This window comes from Clupea harengus, chromosome 8, assembly GCF_900700415.2.
Source record: "Clupea harengus chromosome 8, Ch_v2.0.2, whole genome shotgun sequence".
In the NCBI taxonomy this organism is placed as follows: domain Eukaryota; kingdom Metazoa; phylum Chordata; class Actinopteri; order Clupeiformes; family Clupeidae; genus Clupea; species Clupea harengus.
In genome coordinates, this window is record NC_045159.1 from 25,448,593 (window position 1) to 25,465,131 (window position 16,539).

The 16,539-nt window shown below is 42.0% G+C and overlaps 2 protein-coding genes across 3 annotated transcripts; both read right to left on the minus strand.

The window, feature by feature from the left end:
• Positions 1–557: 557 nt before the first annotated feature.
• Positions 558–8,900, minus strand: kat5b (K(lysine) acetyltransferase 5b). The gene is made up of 15 exons (XM_012834777.2): positions 8,806–8,900; positions 8,629–8,695; positions 8,158–8,226; positions 7,738–7,967; positions 7,160–7,228; positions 6,414–6,560; positions 6,223–6,297; positions 5,592–5,654; positions 4,974–5,222; positions 4,761–4,850; positions 4,489–4,629; positions 4,235–4,328; positions 3,823–3,982; positions 2,164–2,245; positions 558–1,157 (listed from the first exon to the last, which is right to left on the minus strand). Exons 1-15 carry the CDS (start codon positions 8,818–8,820, stop codon positions 1,023–1,025), a joined length of 1,686 nt encoding a protein of 561 aa, XP_012690231.2. The 5' UTR covers positions 8,821–8,900; the 3' UTR covers positions 558–1,022.
• A 950-nt stretch (positions 8,901–9,850) lies between these two features.
• Positions 9,851–16,133, minus strand: im:7154036 (fermitin family homolog 3). Of its 2 annotated transcripts, none has more exons than XM_012834848.3 (15): positions 15,790–16,133; positions 15,045–15,169; positions 14,507–14,740; positions 14,108–14,221; positions 13,617–13,785; positions 13,203–13,305; positions 12,924–13,031; positions 12,545–12,676; positions 12,363–12,412; positions 11,963–12,087; positions 11,756–11,862; positions 11,101–11,316; positions 10,545–10,669; positions 10,273–10,414; positions 9,851–10,151 (listed from the first exon to the last, which is right to left on the minus strand). In XM_012834848.3, exons 2-15 carry the CDS (start codon positions 15,166–15,168, stop codon positions 9,972–9,974), a joined length of 1,929 nt encoding a protein of 642 aa, XP_012690302.1. In that variant the 5' UTR covers position 15,169; positions 15,790–16,133; the 3' UTR covers positions 9,851–9,971. The 2 variants fall into 2 exon arrangements, with proteins under 2 accessions (XP_012690302.1, XP_031428337.1); XM_031572477.2 differs by lacking the exon at positions 15,790–16,133 and adding an exon at positions 15,621–15,733.
• Positions 16,134–16,539: the final 406 nt, after the last annotated feature.

A 16,539-nucleotide genomic window follows, 5' to 3' on the forward strand; every position in this document is an offset into this window, starting at 1 on the left:
TTCTTCGAGGTAAAGCCATCTCATCATTTCCACGTGACTCATCAAGAAAGGTGTTATTAGTATCGAAACAAAAGAGGCTCATCAACTAAAATAGTGGGGAAGTGAAATGTGCATAAGTTTGATTACACTAGTAGTGCTACCACTCATACTGAAAAAACTGCTCGTCTAACAAACCTGTAAGGATTATATATAATATATATATATTCACACATATAAACAAACCTGTAAGGCTTATATATAATATATACATATATATATATTCACACATATAAACAAACCTGTAAGGCTTTTATATATATATATATATCCGCAGCATAAGTGATTTTCCTTTTCCCTTCCAGGCTGGCGATAATATTGAAGCTGCCGAGTATGAATGAGCTTTAGGGTCTTTCAGTTTTTATTCCCACAGATTTATAGCGCAATAAAGCTGGCTTTGAACCTCTGCCACTGTATTTCCTTGTGAATATGCTCCTAAACATGAATAGACACAATCACAATAGCTTGCCCAAATAGTTTGGATTGGGGGCGTTCATTTCAGAAAAACATGACATTTTAAATAACATTTGAATGACTATACATTTATTAGGGTGAAAACATGATTCTGTTCCTAGTTCACATTTACAACTATAAAGATTAATACACACAGTTTTACAGAAAATGGTCTAATTTAAAATTGGCACGCCCATTGTGCCAGTGTATTACCATAGTTTACATTCAGATAAAAAAGACAAACATCTGTACAAGTACCAAATTTACATTCTTGTAACAGTATATCATGGCTTTTTAAAAGAGGAAACTGCCACTGTTTTGTTCAACACAAAGTTATTCAAAAATCCTTTACAAAGAAACTATTTAGATGTACGAATACCTCTGAACACTAACGAATGTTTTTAGTCATGGTCTGGTGGATATGTGATATCTCTTGTACAAACGACAATCCACAACGGTGGAGGACCAACGCGAGTGAAATAAAAAGGTAATCTATTTGGATAATGCGGCCGTTTGTGCTCGTGGCGTGCGCGTCACCACTTCCCTCTCTTGCTCCAGTCCTTGGGGGTGAAATGTAGGCATTTGGGGTCGATGCGCAGGTGGCGCTTCTGCATGGCTCTCTCGTGGCCGTCCACGATGTCCTCAGACAGAGTCAGGATGTACTGGCCCTGAGAGAGAGAGAGAGAGAGAGAGGAGAGGAAACCTTTTAGACGCAGGGTGTGTTTTGTGTAAAAAGCCGGTTGATGCCAACGATTTGTGACGAGACGGACCCTGTGTAGAGCGTCGCGGAGACGCGTAGTAGGGGTGTGATTTAATCGTTGCAGGCCGTCTCATGCAGTGTCAAATAGCAGTTGCAAGATCTTTGTCCACAAAAAAGGGCTACCCCTACTGGACATCATACTACATTACAACAAATGATGCTCTTTTGTTATGGGCAAAGGAGGCACATATTTCTTTCTGTTACTTATGATCTGAGTGTGTTCACCTGAATCAGACTACTGGCAGTAGGATTATGTAATGCTCTGCATCCTGACTATCGCTTTCACAAAATCACTTTAAGGCCCCAGTCAGTCAGTCAGTCAGTCAGACAGACAGACAGACAGACAGACAGACAGACACAGACAGACAGACAGACAGACAGAGCCACACTGCAGGGCCTTTTTTGCTGAAGCCCACTATTTAAAAAAAAAAAAAAAAAAGAGCAGTTTGCAGCATTTCTTTTTTGCTGTTGCTAGGCAACCATCAAAATCAGCTGTCCTTAGCCTTACCATGATTTTGCTCACAGATCTGTACCTTTTTGGGCTAAAAACATCAGCATTCAAAAATGGACAGGTGGAGGGCACTTGTTCTGGCTCTGATTGAGGGTGAGAGACTGTTCTGATTGGACAATGGGGGGGTTCCAACTCTGAGTTGAAGTTTTTCCAACTGGAGGTGTTCCGAGCGCTCCTGCAAAAAAGCAAGGTGCCCAGGGCACATAACGCCTACTGCCTATATAAAACAACGGCAGAAAAGCGTAAGCAGCGCGCAAAACACCTACTGCCTATATAAAACAACGGCAAAAATACGGAAGCAGCGCGCAAAACACCTACTGCCTATATAAAACAACGGCAAAAATACGGAAAAAACTGAATTGAATACACATACTTGACAGGCTGCTCCAGAGCTATAGATTACCTTGTAGTAATTGATGAGATTGAGGTATTGAAGGGTTGATATGACGTCCTCCTTCTTAACGCTGGTTATTTCACTGATCTCACTGAAACGAATGGACAGTAATCTTACACCTTCACACAAACAGAATCATGATCACAGGAAAATCACATCTTAACACAGTATTAATATGGCCCCAACCTTTATGAGCAATGAGCAATATAAGCCCATACAGTGGGGAAGATAAGTATTTGAATCCCTGCCGATTTCGCAAGTTTGGCCACTTGCAAAGAAATGTGTGATCTATAATTGTAATAGTAGGTGAATTTTAACAGTGAGGAACAGAATATAAAAAAAAAAAATCCAGAAAACTGCATTTTATAACATTTATGACTTAATTTGCATTTGATGCAGAAAATAAGTATTTGAACCCCTAGCAAAACATGATTTAGTACTTGGTGGAGTAACCCTTGTTGGCAAGCACAGACGTCAGACTTTTCTTGTAGTTGGTCACCAGGTTTACACACATCTCAGGAGGGATTTTGGTCCACTCCTCTTTGCAGATCCTCTCCAAATCCTTAAGGTTGCGTTTTCAATGGGAGGGAATGAGGGAATGCGGTTCAAGCCCAATATTCCACGTTACATGGCCCCATCCATAGTCCCCTCGATGCAGTGGAGTCATCCTGTACCCTTGGCAGAGAAACAGCCCCAAAGCATAATGTTTCCACCTCCATGCTTGACGGTGGTGATGGTGTTCTTGGGGTCATATTCAGCATTCTTCCCCCTCGTTACGCGGCAAGTCGAGTTGATGCCAAAGACCTTGATTTTGGTCTCATCTGACCACATCCTGTCTCCCAATCCTCCTTAGAATCATTCAAGTGTTCATTGGCAAACTTCAGACGGCCCTGTACATGTGCTTCCTTGAGCAGGGGGACCTTGCGAGTGCTGCAGTACTTCAAACCATTACGGCGTAGTGTGTTGCCAATGGTTTTCTTGGTGACTGTGGTCCCAGCTGCCTTGAGATCATTCACAAGTTCCCCCTGTGTAGTTCTGGGGTTATTCTGCACCTTTCGGATGATCACCGATACCGCACGAGGGGATATCTTGCATGGAGCCCCAGACCTAGAGCGATTGACAGTTGTTTGGTGTTGCTTCCATTTACGAATAATCGCACCAATAGTTGTCTGCTTCTCACCAAGCTGCTTGCCGATGGTTTTGTAACCCATTCCAGCCTTGTGCAGGTCTACAATCTTATCTTTGACGTCTTTGGTCAACTCTTTGGTCTTGCCCATGGTGGTGAGGTTGAAGGTGTGAAGTATGATTCTTTGGACAGGTCTTTTTTATACACGTCACCAGTTGAGATCAGGTGTACCTTGTTAGGCCTAATGAGGACTAATCTGTGTGCTTCTTGGGCACATAACTGGTCATTGGGAGCCAGACTTCTTGCTGTTTGCTTGGGGGTTCAAATACTTATTTTCTGCATCAAATACAAATAAAGTCATAAATGTTATAAAATGCAGTTTTCTGGATTTGTTTGTTGATATTCTATTTCTCACTGTTAAAATACACCTACCATTAGTCCATTACAATTATAGATCACACATTTCTTTGCAAGTGGCCAAACTTGCGAAATCGGCAGGGGTTCAAATACTTATTTTCCCCACTGTATAACTGAACACTTACTTGATGGTGATCTGGGGCCTCTCCCCGTTTTCCGACTTGAGGTCCATGAGTATCTCCAGGATGGTCTGAGACCAGTAGGAGCGGTAGGACAGCAGGCCCAGGTCAGACAGGGGCTTCTCTGGGGTGCCAGTCTTCCCTTCCACCTTTGACAACTCATAGCCTGAGAGGGGTGGGGACGTCAGTAAGGGAACAAGGAAGAGTAAAGGTTAACTTCAAAAGCCAGGTAAGGGCATAACATAACACATAATTGCTTCAGCCAACATGTGTTTGCCAATAAATGTGTGTGTTACTTTAGTAGCAGAAAGATTTTTTTTTTTTTTAAATGTATATTGCTTTGGTTTACAGACTTTATTCTGGAGTTGTAAACTTTGAGTGTAGGCTGTGGGGGGTGCTTGAAGTCGTGTGGACTTACTGAACTCTATGAGCAGTTTCCCATAGCCTCTCCTCTGGTATGGCGGTAACGTCAGAATACATGCCACGTTGTAATCTTCTGTCGACTCTTTCTCCTAGAAACGGTGAAGGACAGAGGACAGCACCAGGTGAAGAAATGGAAGAGAAATATCCAACCTACTATCCAACCTACTGCTGTTACCCAAGGGAAATCTACATTAAGGCTACATTTTTGTCCCTCATGAAGGAAGTAAAAGGGAAAAGTCTGTACTGTACCTTGGAAAAATACCCCACTATGTGGAATCCTTTGGAGTCATATTCGGTCATTACATAGAAGAGGAATGGGTCAGTGTCATAGTAGAGGGTTTTGTGGTCCAGGAAGCACTTGGCAAGCAAACACAGGTTCTGGGAGTATGTCTGTAGAATAACACAATGACAGAGAACTCCTAGTGAGTGGGTACACAGACACAGACACAGACACAGACACAGACACAGACACAGACACACACACGACACTGAATCAGTTCAATACATATTCTGTCGGTCACCTTGTTTTTCCTGCCATCAATTTCAAAGAAGGAGATGGTCCCTTTACGGTAGATCTCATTTCCTGGTGGATGGCGAAGGTTGCATTTTGTCTGAAAACAAACAAACAAAAATCACTGACATATAAGGCAAAAAGACAACAGGAAACCAAACACTACTACTACTACTGCTGGGGTCCTCTAATGTGACGTGATAAAGGCATAAGCAGCACTCACCAGGTGTCTTTGGAGACACTTAAGGCTCTTGAGGTACTTGAGGCAGAACTCGCAGAGGTAGAGGATTGGGAGGGCGGTGAGCTCCTGCGGGTAGGGCGAGAAGTACCAGGGCTTGAGCCGGTGCCGGCCGAGTTCGATGCAGTCGATGTTCTTCATGCGCGTGACTATGTCGTCGTGACTGCGGTCCGACACCAGACTGCCGGTCATGCGGGGTGCGGTCGGGATGCCATCCGTGCTGTCCTGAGAGTCCTTAACCATCACCATTGGTTGGGGAGACAGCAAGGACAGGGTTATTATCGTTTAGGTACTTAAAATAAATAAAATTAAAAATTAAATAATGATATTCAACTAAAACATATCATTTAAAACTCTGGATTTCTTAAAGAGTTATTATTTTGACGCAAAATTACAAGTGCTGGGCAATGGCACCATATGCATCAAGCACCAACACCTCTATGTGAAGGCCTACAGTGAAGGCCTGGTTTGTTCCCAGGGTCAGAAGTATTCAATATGTCATTCATAGAGTATAACTGGATGGACTGACTCCTTAACATAAACCAGGGCCTGGGCCCAAACAAACACACAGCAAACAGGCAATGACAAGGAAATCGGACGGACCTCTCCTGATGGTAGATAGGCACTGGGGCATCGAGGGCTGTTATACTGGAAAACCTTTATAATCTAGCAGAGAAACACAGGAATTGCAGACTTTTGGACATGGTTTAAAAGGAGAGGAGGAAATTACTTTCCTACAAAGCTGTTTTTTTTTTCATCCCGAGGAATTACTTAATTATTAATCCCTTACATGTGTTAGAAGTGTGGTTTTGGTGTGTGCTACGGTAGTTAATTATGACCTGCAGACATACATTTCCTAAAAGGCTTAAAATACGAAACAAATTATAATACAGCTATTTTCATCCTCCTTTTAATGCCATATCAGTGACTGCTGAAATCTTTCAGCTTTTGGTCAAACACAGTGCTGTTTACAGCCCAACACAGACAGTCTGCGCAAGCACTATGCCTTTGGATGATTATTTAAGCAGAAAACAGGATAAAAAGAAAAAAAGATTTCATAAAACAAAACAGACTTTATGCAACAAAACATGAGATGAACTGTAAAACTGGAGTGATGGATTTAAAAGCCAAGGCACTAAAACACCAGAAATAATAATAATAATAAAAAAAAAACATGGATGAAACAGAAGAAGAAGAAGAAGAATGAGAAGAAAGCCAAAGCAAGATGTGGTACCTCATCCGTGCCCCCACAGTTGGCCTTCCTCTTCCTCCCGGGCTGCGATGGGATGAGACGACGGGTTGTTCCATTCTGAAAAGGCAAAAGACATTTAAAGGGAAGATGATTAAAAGATAACAAAATCCCTTAAATGTACAGTAAATTACATGCACTGACATGAACACTAAACCAACTGAAAATCACAGTACTGTAGTGAGTGGTTCGTGCTCCTCCCGGTTATTCGATTTAGGGGTGAAGGCTTCTCTTGCGGGTGGGTAGGTCTGAGGGGTCTCTGTGGAACTTGGTGTTGCCGGGGATGGCTGTGATGTCAAAGAGACCGGCTCTGCTTTTCTCTTCTGTTAGTCAATCACGACAAAGACAACAGATGAAGGTAACAATATAGATATCATCCATCTTAAAACATGCTGAATTATTTTAGAGGATAGTTTCAACTTTAAATGTTTCCTTGTTCATCCATATCTTTTATGATTAAAATGGCATTAAATAAAAACAACAATTCAATAATTCAATGCTGGGTGGCACTAAAACCATGTGCATATTCACAGAAGCAAACAAAGCATGCGCAAACAGTAATAACCTGCACACAGATATTTAAAAAGGGTATTTTTACAATTTCTAATCTGTTAGACAATAACAGAAAAGGTTCTTCTCAACATATGTGCTCTCTCATCAATTATGTTATGTTATGTAGTTTGGTGAAGAGGAGCTGGAGTCACAGGTGGGAGAACATCTTTCGTAATGACTGTCATTACAAAAGGCTGTACAGCTGCAGACAAATGTGTAAACCTCCCAGCATTGAATGTGAAAGCCTGAGATCTAGAGTCTTCATACTGGCATCTGATACTGCCAAATGGGTCCCATTCTTTGCAATTTTAAATGGCCTTCAGTAGTTTCATTTCCTGGTTGTGTAGAATGGGTAAGGTGGAGATTGTACCGGTGTAGGGAGGGTTTTGCCTCTGGAAGGAGCTGCGGCGGGTTGAGCGTTGCTTTCTAGAATCTTCCTCTGAATTTCAACACAAAGGAAGAGAGAAAGGGAGGTTAAGTGACAGTCCCACTTCAGACCTCCACAAGCACGCAGCCAACCGTTTCATTCAGGATGAGTTGTGCCAGAACGCAGTCAATCAACCACCTGCTCGATTACTTTTGATTCCAACGGAAGCTCACCACAGGGATGTTTCTCTCAACATTGTTACAACACTCTCAAATACTGGATGAAGAGAATCAAATCTGTGGCAGTGGGCTCTCATTTCAGAGGCAAGACCACAAACATCTTTTAGACAACCTCATAAAAATGCTCTTTCCAAAGGTTTCAGGCATTAGGGGGATGAGAAATTGAAGAATCACGTCTGTTTAATCCGAAGATACATCGGTATTACAGTGCACAAACAAAATGCAGACCCCACACCTAAAAACATGTCATCATAATCATGTCATATTGGATTGGAAGAGGTTAATGCAGCACTGATCACCTGATTAAACACAATGGGGTCAAGGGGTAATATGTTGTCAAACCTGTGGTTGAGTTTGTGTAGTTTGGTGAAGAGGAGCTGGAGTCACAGGTGGGAGAGTAGCTGGAGGATGGGGCCCAGGCCTGGCAGGTCTTACCACGTCTCTCTCCGGGGAACTCGGCCGAGATCCAGAGAGCCCATTTTTAGTGGGTGTCTTGGCCTCCTTCTTAGGGAATTGAAGCTTCTTCAAATCCAGTCGCTCTGGTGTGACCCATTCATCCAGACGCTTATTGACTATTTTCATAGGAGACCAAAGGTTTGTCATGAGATTTCAGACATGCAAACTGTAGTATCCAGGTATAACTGTGCTGGCCTAATACACAGACAACAGTTTTTCAATGACAATCATGAATTTAAGTCTATCAATTATTGGCTTGTATTACAGCACTAGCTAGGTATGATAGGCAAGCAAGGATATACTTACAGTCGATGTAGTGCACATAGTAGACCTTTTTCCCAGGGATATCTTTAACACTGAGAATTTCAGCCAAGGCTGTCAAAGAAGAGTGTTAAGTGTGTTCAATTATGGTCAATTAAACAATTCAAATATATCAAACATTTAACCACCGTTTACATACAACACATTCCACAATTCTCTCATGTTTACAGTAACGTTCATAACTAGCGGCTAGGGCTGACTTGTCTTGAATTCACTAATAACAACTAACGTAACCAGCTGATTGACATTTTGCAAAGTTTGCGGCAATACATACCAAAACGTTAGAAGCCATGTTTCACTACACGTTTCTCGCTGCCAAAGCTTTGTTTACTATCTGACAAGAGCAGTCCCATACGCTTATATAAGACAGAGGCTGACCCATGGTAGCTTGTCAGCCATGACAGTTGTTTTACTATGCAGCTAACATTTTAGCACCCGGCTAACTGATGTACTCACGCCACTCGTCTTCGTTTTCCTGATTTTTTCGCAGGACGGGAAGTCGACAGCCCTCGACGATATCCACCTGACAACACATAACACAGTTATGAGTATTAATGCAAGGTCACGAGTCGATTAAATAATAATACATCGAATAATAACATATTTCAAATCGAGTTCTCCGTATCAACCTACCGAAGTGTCCGCCATTGTGATTCTGCGATCGTAGCTAATGACGCAAAGGCTTCTGGGAAGCCAACTCAGTTTCAGTCTCTAGATGGGGCTCCGCTAATACTGTAGGCTGAGTGGTTGTAAATATGAATAACAGTCATACATTTATTTCACATGAACATCTGTATTAACAGTAAGTCTTGAGTGACTGGTAACTCCAACAATGTTAAGCCTAGTATTCCTCAAATGATACCCTGTTTAGTTCTGAGTGTCCTGATCACTGCACTGTTTTTATGCAATCTAATTTCGTTCTATTGCTTGTTTAAATCAAATTTCATGATAACTAATTAGGCTACTTTATTACAGCTACTGATGGGTGTCAACCTTAACTTAACTTATTTCCACACACACACACAGACACACACACACACACACACACTCACTCACAATTTATTCATTTTAGATTTAACATTCATTGAAGCTTAATCATTGCAAGGAAATTAAGGTGGGCCCAGCAGACACAGGGTGCATCCAGAATTGGGCTTTATTAGGGTTAATAGCGCATTCACACACTTTCACACTAATAGCGTATTTCACTACATATCTGAGTAATCTCTAACAGCTTGTATAATAACAAGCAGATTGTTTGTGTTCTAACTCAACTGTTTCTGCACAGACTTACAAAGGTGTACAAATCATACATGCTCTTCCAGCATGTCCAAACCCTTTTCCGATGTAAACCACTGCCATTTGCAAAACTGTAAACTAGATATGGCAGGAAACAGGATGTGGTGGATTCAGTAGCAATACATCTATGGGTTGACTTATGGTTTACATTTATTTAGCTTAAAGGAAGTCAGTGGAAGTGCTATTGTAACATGTTTGTACATATATGTTGAAAATGAAATGGTATGAGTACAGACATTTTAAATGTGTCAATATGTGGTTCATATAAACACTCAGTCTCTACATGTTGTTGTCATGTTGTTCTGTGTCATAATTGCATTTTTTAGTCAGAACAAAGTATCGAACCATTTCCTCTCTTAGATAAAGACAACTGAATCTACTATAAAATGGAAACAAATTTGGACAAAGATTTATTAGATTGTTAAACCTATTACAGCTGTTAATTATTACACAGTTTCCTGTAAAAAAAAAAGAAATAGTCATGTCCATATATCAGATAGGCTTCAGAGTGCTTCGTGGCCTCCGGTGAGTTTGTGAAAGAGTTCCTCATTGAGAGTGTTACTGAGCTCTCTGCTGCGGGTCGACATGAAGATGTAGCCCCCGATGTACTCGTGCACAATCTTGCAGTCAGCAGTCACACAGGAGAAGGCAATGTTTACATTACCGTTGAACTCAATACGAACCTAGTACAATGAACAGTGGATGAGAGAGGAGGAAAAAGATTCAGGTATTAGCGCAGACATAATAAGATGAACACACTAACACACGTAGGGTCGTGTTCTTAAAGTTAACACGGGTGTTCACCTGACGGATGTCCCAGTTGACATTCCACTGCTTCATGGTGTTGTACCTCCACGTTTTCACCACATCTCCCACACTGAGGTCAATGCGGATTAGCCGATTGTTGGCAATTCCGAGGACTTCATCCTTACGGCAGCCTTTAAATCTGTGGGTGAGTGTGCCATAATAGAGCAATAAGAGAGATGAGAAAAGCTGATATGGGTTCACAATATTACAAGATGTCAAGGAATAATACATATTTTCTTCAAGGTCATAATTCAATGCCAATTACTCACTTCACCACAAAATACGCAACTCCAAAATCAGGCAAGCCTTGCCAGATCTGAAGGAACTTCTGAATTGCTTCTGTTAATGAGAGCTGTGCAACATTCTGATAGGACTCGAGGATTCGAGGGGTCAACTGGGGAAAGGAAAAAGGTCTTTAGACCATAAACGGTGTGCATATCTGTCTGTGTGTGTGCATACATAGGTGTGTGCGTATATGTGAGTGAGTGTGTGTGTGTGTGCGTGTATCTGTCTGTGTGCATGCATAGGTGTGTGCGTATATGTGAGTGAGTGTGTATGTGTGTGTAAGTATCTGTCTGTGTGTGTGCATGTATCTGTCTGTGTGTGTGCATGCATATGTGAGTGTGTGTCTGTGTGTGTGCATGTATCAGTGCGTGTGCATGCATAGGTGTGTGCGTATATGTGAGTGTGTGTATGTGAGAGTGTGTGTGTGTGTGTGTGTGTGTGTGTGTGTGTGTGTGTGTGTGTGTGTGTGTGTGTGTGTGTGTGTGTGTGTGTGTTGGGTAGGGGTGAAACTCAAAAGGGCATATTATTAAGCACAAGTACCTGTTTGGGTTTGTACTTTTTCTGGTATCGTGGTGACACCAAGCTGTGTGTGTTGATGCTCTCATCGGTCTGGGCGGAGGCGGTGCCAGGGTTGGTTCGCTGCATGGCTAAGAAGGACTCGATGCTCTCTACCTCACTGGAGTAAGAACTGTCTGCTAAGGTCTTCCCTTTAGAGGCCAGGCGACAGGCTGCCATCCACTTACTATACTGTTGCTCCTGGTGGGAGTCATAGATAAGCCACTTTTAAAACAATAATTTGTATACTACATTTACATTTAGTCATTTAGCAGACGCTTTTATCCAAAGCGACTTACATATGTGCGACTTACAATGTATTCACATTTTACATTTACACTGATGGCACACTGCACATCAGGAGCAATTAGGGGTTCAGTGTCTTGCTCAAGGACGCTTCGACAGGGAATCGAACTGGCAACCTTCTGATTACTAAACGACTTCTCTACCACTGTACCACTGTCGCCCCTTTATACTCCTAAAACACAGTTCAGACATACATATATGTTATGAGATAAAGGTGCAAAATAACGTCAGAGTAAGACCAGAAGTAGAACAGTATATTATAGTGTATTTCACTACATGTCTCTTGACACGTTGTTTTGGTTGTGGTTAAGAAAGTGGAGGAAATATCACTTGCATTTTCACACCGCAGATAGACTTCATTCATCCCATCAGATTCAGGGATCAGCAGCTTTATACAGAACTTCTGGCCAGCTATGCTAACATCAGGGGTCACCTCACAGCCTGTGAAAATGATTCAGAACACAAACATGTACTCACTCACACATTTCAATTATAAATGTGCGTTCTATTGTGTTTTTTAAACATGTATCAGTGGGTTTACCTTTCAGGTTCATTTGCTGAATGGGCTCCCTTAAGCTCTCCTCTTTACTTTTGTAGTATGAGATGGATGTGTCCTTGAAGGTAAACCAGAACTGCTTGTAGCCCTTAAGAGTCAGTTTCTTTGGCCTGCAATATGAGGGAGATAAATGTGAGGTGAATGTTCAGTCTGTCCACTGCAGATGCGATAGGAGGACGGAACCACGCATCAGGATTCAGTACAGGTGTGTCTACAGGTGTAGGTGTGTGTGTGTGTGTGTGTGTGTGTCTGTGTGTGTGTGTGTGTGTGTATGTGTGTGTATCTGTCATTTGTTCCACAGAGTGGAAGTGTTTGTAACATTCATCAAGTGGTTGTAACATTTGATGTGTTTACCCTTGATGTGTCATTATTACACATCACTTACCTGAAGATTTTCAAATAATCATGAAGTTCTGGAGCTGGTGTCATGGTGTCCTACAAAGATACAAACATACACAACTTACTTTCAACTCGGCATCTTTCATTTTTCAATTGAGAGATTTGACATCTGATACTGAAACAAGGCCTATGAAAACAGCAACGAGAGAGGAAGCCAGTGCGACTGACCAGCATGTCTGCGCCACTGCCGCTCTCCTCGTCCAGCTTCAGCTCCAGACACTGGAGAGCGGAGTCCAGATCATCCATGGCTGGAGATGATGTCATCTGAGGCTCTGTCAGAGAGACCTTTCCAATGTGGTACTAGAGAACACAAACACACACACACACACACACACACACACACACACACACACACACACACACACACACACACACACACACACACACACACACAGGCAGAGAGAGAGAGAGAGAGAGAGAGAGAGAGAGAGAGAGAGAGAGAGAGAGAGAGAGAGAGAGATTGTGATACAAGACATGTATTTGTATGCAGAGGTTGGAAGTGTGGACACATCCACAGTTTTTTTTTCTGTCATTGTACAGTATATACCTGAAGGGCTGCAAACAGCATCATCTCTTCTTCAGTGCAGTCGATTTCCTCCAACAAAATGGCCCATCGAGCTTGCTCAAAGAGCTGCGTTAGACGAACCGCATCATGCTTGAAAGAAGAACGGGCGACTCCTTAAAATCCACACTCAAATGCAACACGCCATTGAGGAAATCACACAGGCTTAGCTCACTACAACAGCCAAATACTGAACATGGGACGTGGAATACATGCTGTGTGCATTGAACACATGCAAGAGGGGTTTGAGCACCATCGGTGTACCTTGGGTGTCATGTCATGGAAGGTGAAGTATTTGAAGCGCAGTTGCAGCATGTCATTTTCATTGATCTCCTGCTGCAGCAGAGAGCGAGATGAATCCAGCCACCTGAGGAGACAGATCTCTTAAGTCATACTATTCTATTTTTTCAATTTCTTATGTAAAGTAGTATTTATTGTTACACTAGGTCTCTATTGCTCGTAGCTTGACTGTTCTCTCCCGTGTACGTCGCTTTGGACAAAGGCGTCTGCTAAATGACTAAATCTAAATGTACTACAGAAATGTTTTTATGCGTTCATCAATGGAATAGCTCCGCAAACATCTCTATAGGATTTTATCTCACACAACCACAACCCTGTACAAACAGCTAAAAAAAAAAATCACTCATATTTTCACAGTTCTCATAGAAACGTACTAACCGGCCATTCACTTGAGCTTTTTCCACAATATTGGCTGGTCGAAATGTCTTGGCTATGGTCTCTGGTGCGGGAGCTGGCTGGCTTACAGACAGTATCTTATACACAGCCTCATATTCTGCAGACTGCGCAAAGTGAGCCGGCATCCCATTTGCTAGAGTCAGCATAGAGCCTGCAACAGTTCAGAGCAAACTATATAATTAACACTGACCAATCAACAGCAGATTTTCAGATGTATATTTTTAACATAAGAGGGGAGTAAGTTTTCATTTACTGAATTTAAATGGACAGATGATTGAAACCACTAGATTCCAGTCATCTAATTCAGATCTCATGCAGTTGTTAATGCATTGAGGTGTCCAGTACACACAGATAATGCATGCATTTTCTTCCCACATTCATTTAAACAGCCAATGACATCCTGAGGCTAAGTGGTCCTGTTGGCTCTTGAAAGCTCTTTTTTTGTAGCTTTGTATTTTCGCTTCAAAACAGACCTGAGGTAACGGAGGCGCCGGTGATGTCATACACGGTCTCCTGTGATTTGACTTTTTTCTTCTTCTTCTCTTCCAAGGGCCGCAGCAGAGAGAGCTCTTCGGGATGACGGATGTCTGAAACACACGGGAGAAGAACAACCAAGAAAGAAAGCGTCAGAAAAAAATATGTCCAATTTTTTTTGCTTTCCAATGTCTGGGCATACCCGCTTGAAATGATTTTGTTTCTAAGATGGGCTGAGATGGGGGAGCCTAAAATGATACATTCTTTTGTACTGCCGCACTGCATACTGCATGAGACCTATTATATTTTGAAATGTCTTCCTTTAATGGCTTGCCTTGCTCGAGAGGCTTTCCCTCCACACCACACTTCCCCACTTCCCCATTCCCTCCTTCACTCACTCAGTATTTGGCAGAGGCCCACGACGCAGCGGAACACCGGAGCGGAGAAAGAGGCGCTCAGTAAGACTGTGGCCCCGTTGGGCAGGCCCAGCCTTAGGGGCTTGTGCTGGGGCATGAAGTTGAGCCGGGCGTCTGCGTGGATCCCGCACTTATCCAGCGACCAAGCCGCCCGCAGAACCCACAGCTTCTTCTGCTCCCACCAAAGCCCATGGTCTGACCAGTCCTTCTTTATCTCTGCAAGACAATAAGAATGGACTCAAAGCTGTGTGTGACAAAGAGCAAGTAAATGCACACTCTCCCTTGTACGTCGCTTTGGACAAAAGCGTCTGAAAATAAATAAATAAATAAAAAAATTAAAAAATAAAGTTATTTTCTGTTTTTGCTGACAGTTCAGTCGATATCACCAACCATCAGTATATATGGCTTCACATCTTCCACTATTGTTAAAATACATCAGAAGAAAAAGATACAGAAAACCTATAATCTACACCTCCAAACTGTTCATGTCCTAAAGATGTCATGAATAAGGGACACTTACGTGTTTTCTCCACTATCTTGAGGATGACTCCCCCTATATGGAGTTCAGAGGTCACGCTGACTTTGAGAGGAGGGGCCTCAGGGCCCAGTTCCTCCACAATGACAGTCAAGTCCCATGCAGCCATGCTGTCAGGGAAAAACCATTCACACAAGTCACCAGTTACTTCTGAGATTAAAGGAGAGGTCATCTGTTACTTCTGAAATTAAAGGAGAGGTCACCTGTTACTTCTGAAATTAAAGGAGTTATGTTCATAACACTGAATGAACCAAGTGGTTTTAGACAAAAAATTAAGTTAAATACATGTTTAAGAAATATATGTCTATCATATGAGAGGGATACTTCACATGTGAGGCAGGAATTGTGATATAATCAGTCACATTAAAAGCTACACTCCTTAACTTGGTACTTGCTGAAAATTAAACTAACACTGTTGTCCCATTGTCCTTCAGGAAGAGCAAAATTAACTTTCACCTGAATTAATATTTTGTACATTATAAAAATGATATACATGTCAAAATAATTACTACTGATGGCAACAAAACCAACAAGAAGAAACAATGGGCAATCTTTTCATACCCAAGTCCTTTTGATTATATATGTAGATAACGGCACGCTTTACGGCCACTCGCATATGAAGGACCTACAAATGTAGTTCACCTCACACTGAGCTCTTCTCTCCCTCCCCGTTACCCCGGCGTCTTGAGCATCACCGTCCCCCGCCCTCCGCACACTTTATATGACTTACCTTTGAACGTGGTTCCAAAAATATTTAACAGAAAACGCCCTTGTCTCCACCACTGTGATAATCTCCTTTGTCAGTTCGAGAAACAGTGCCACTTCCTCTTCTCAGCTTATTTTTTTTCTTCCAGTGTCACTTAGCGCTTCATCCTGTTCGAGCACATGCACAAGCTTCAAGTAAGCACTTCCTCTTCTCATGCTTTTTTTGCTCATCTGCATTGAGGGAAACTCTGAATAAGGCCTTTTTTAGCGGTTTGGGGCCAAATCCCAAAGTTTGCTACTTTTTAAACAGTAACTCATCATTACCAAAGTCAGACAGGACCAAAAGTGATCCAAGTATAAAAAGAGAATTTGTTGTGTGAGAAGCAGACCACCGTGTGAATAAAATGATGATGCTCGAGTTTCATTATCTGCTCATCAGTGTATCTAAAATGAGATTAGAGCGCCCTCCAGTGGACACAATGTAGACTGCTCTGCTTACGCTAAAAAGTCCATTTGGAAAAGGCACCAATATGTTGAATGTGTATTTTGTGATATTGAGCATTCCCAAAGCTTTTTCTATTTCACTGGGTGTGCAGAGGTTTTAAATATTATCAGCAAACTTTAAAGTGAAGAAAAACCAAATGCTATTTCAAACACAAGTATTGTCACCACTCCTATTTTAGTGTTTAACTCCTCGACTGAATTAGCCATTACAAAAAAGCAAGATGTGTGACGGGTAGTTTGAAGTATGTAAGAAGTAGGACTCCAGAGCAAT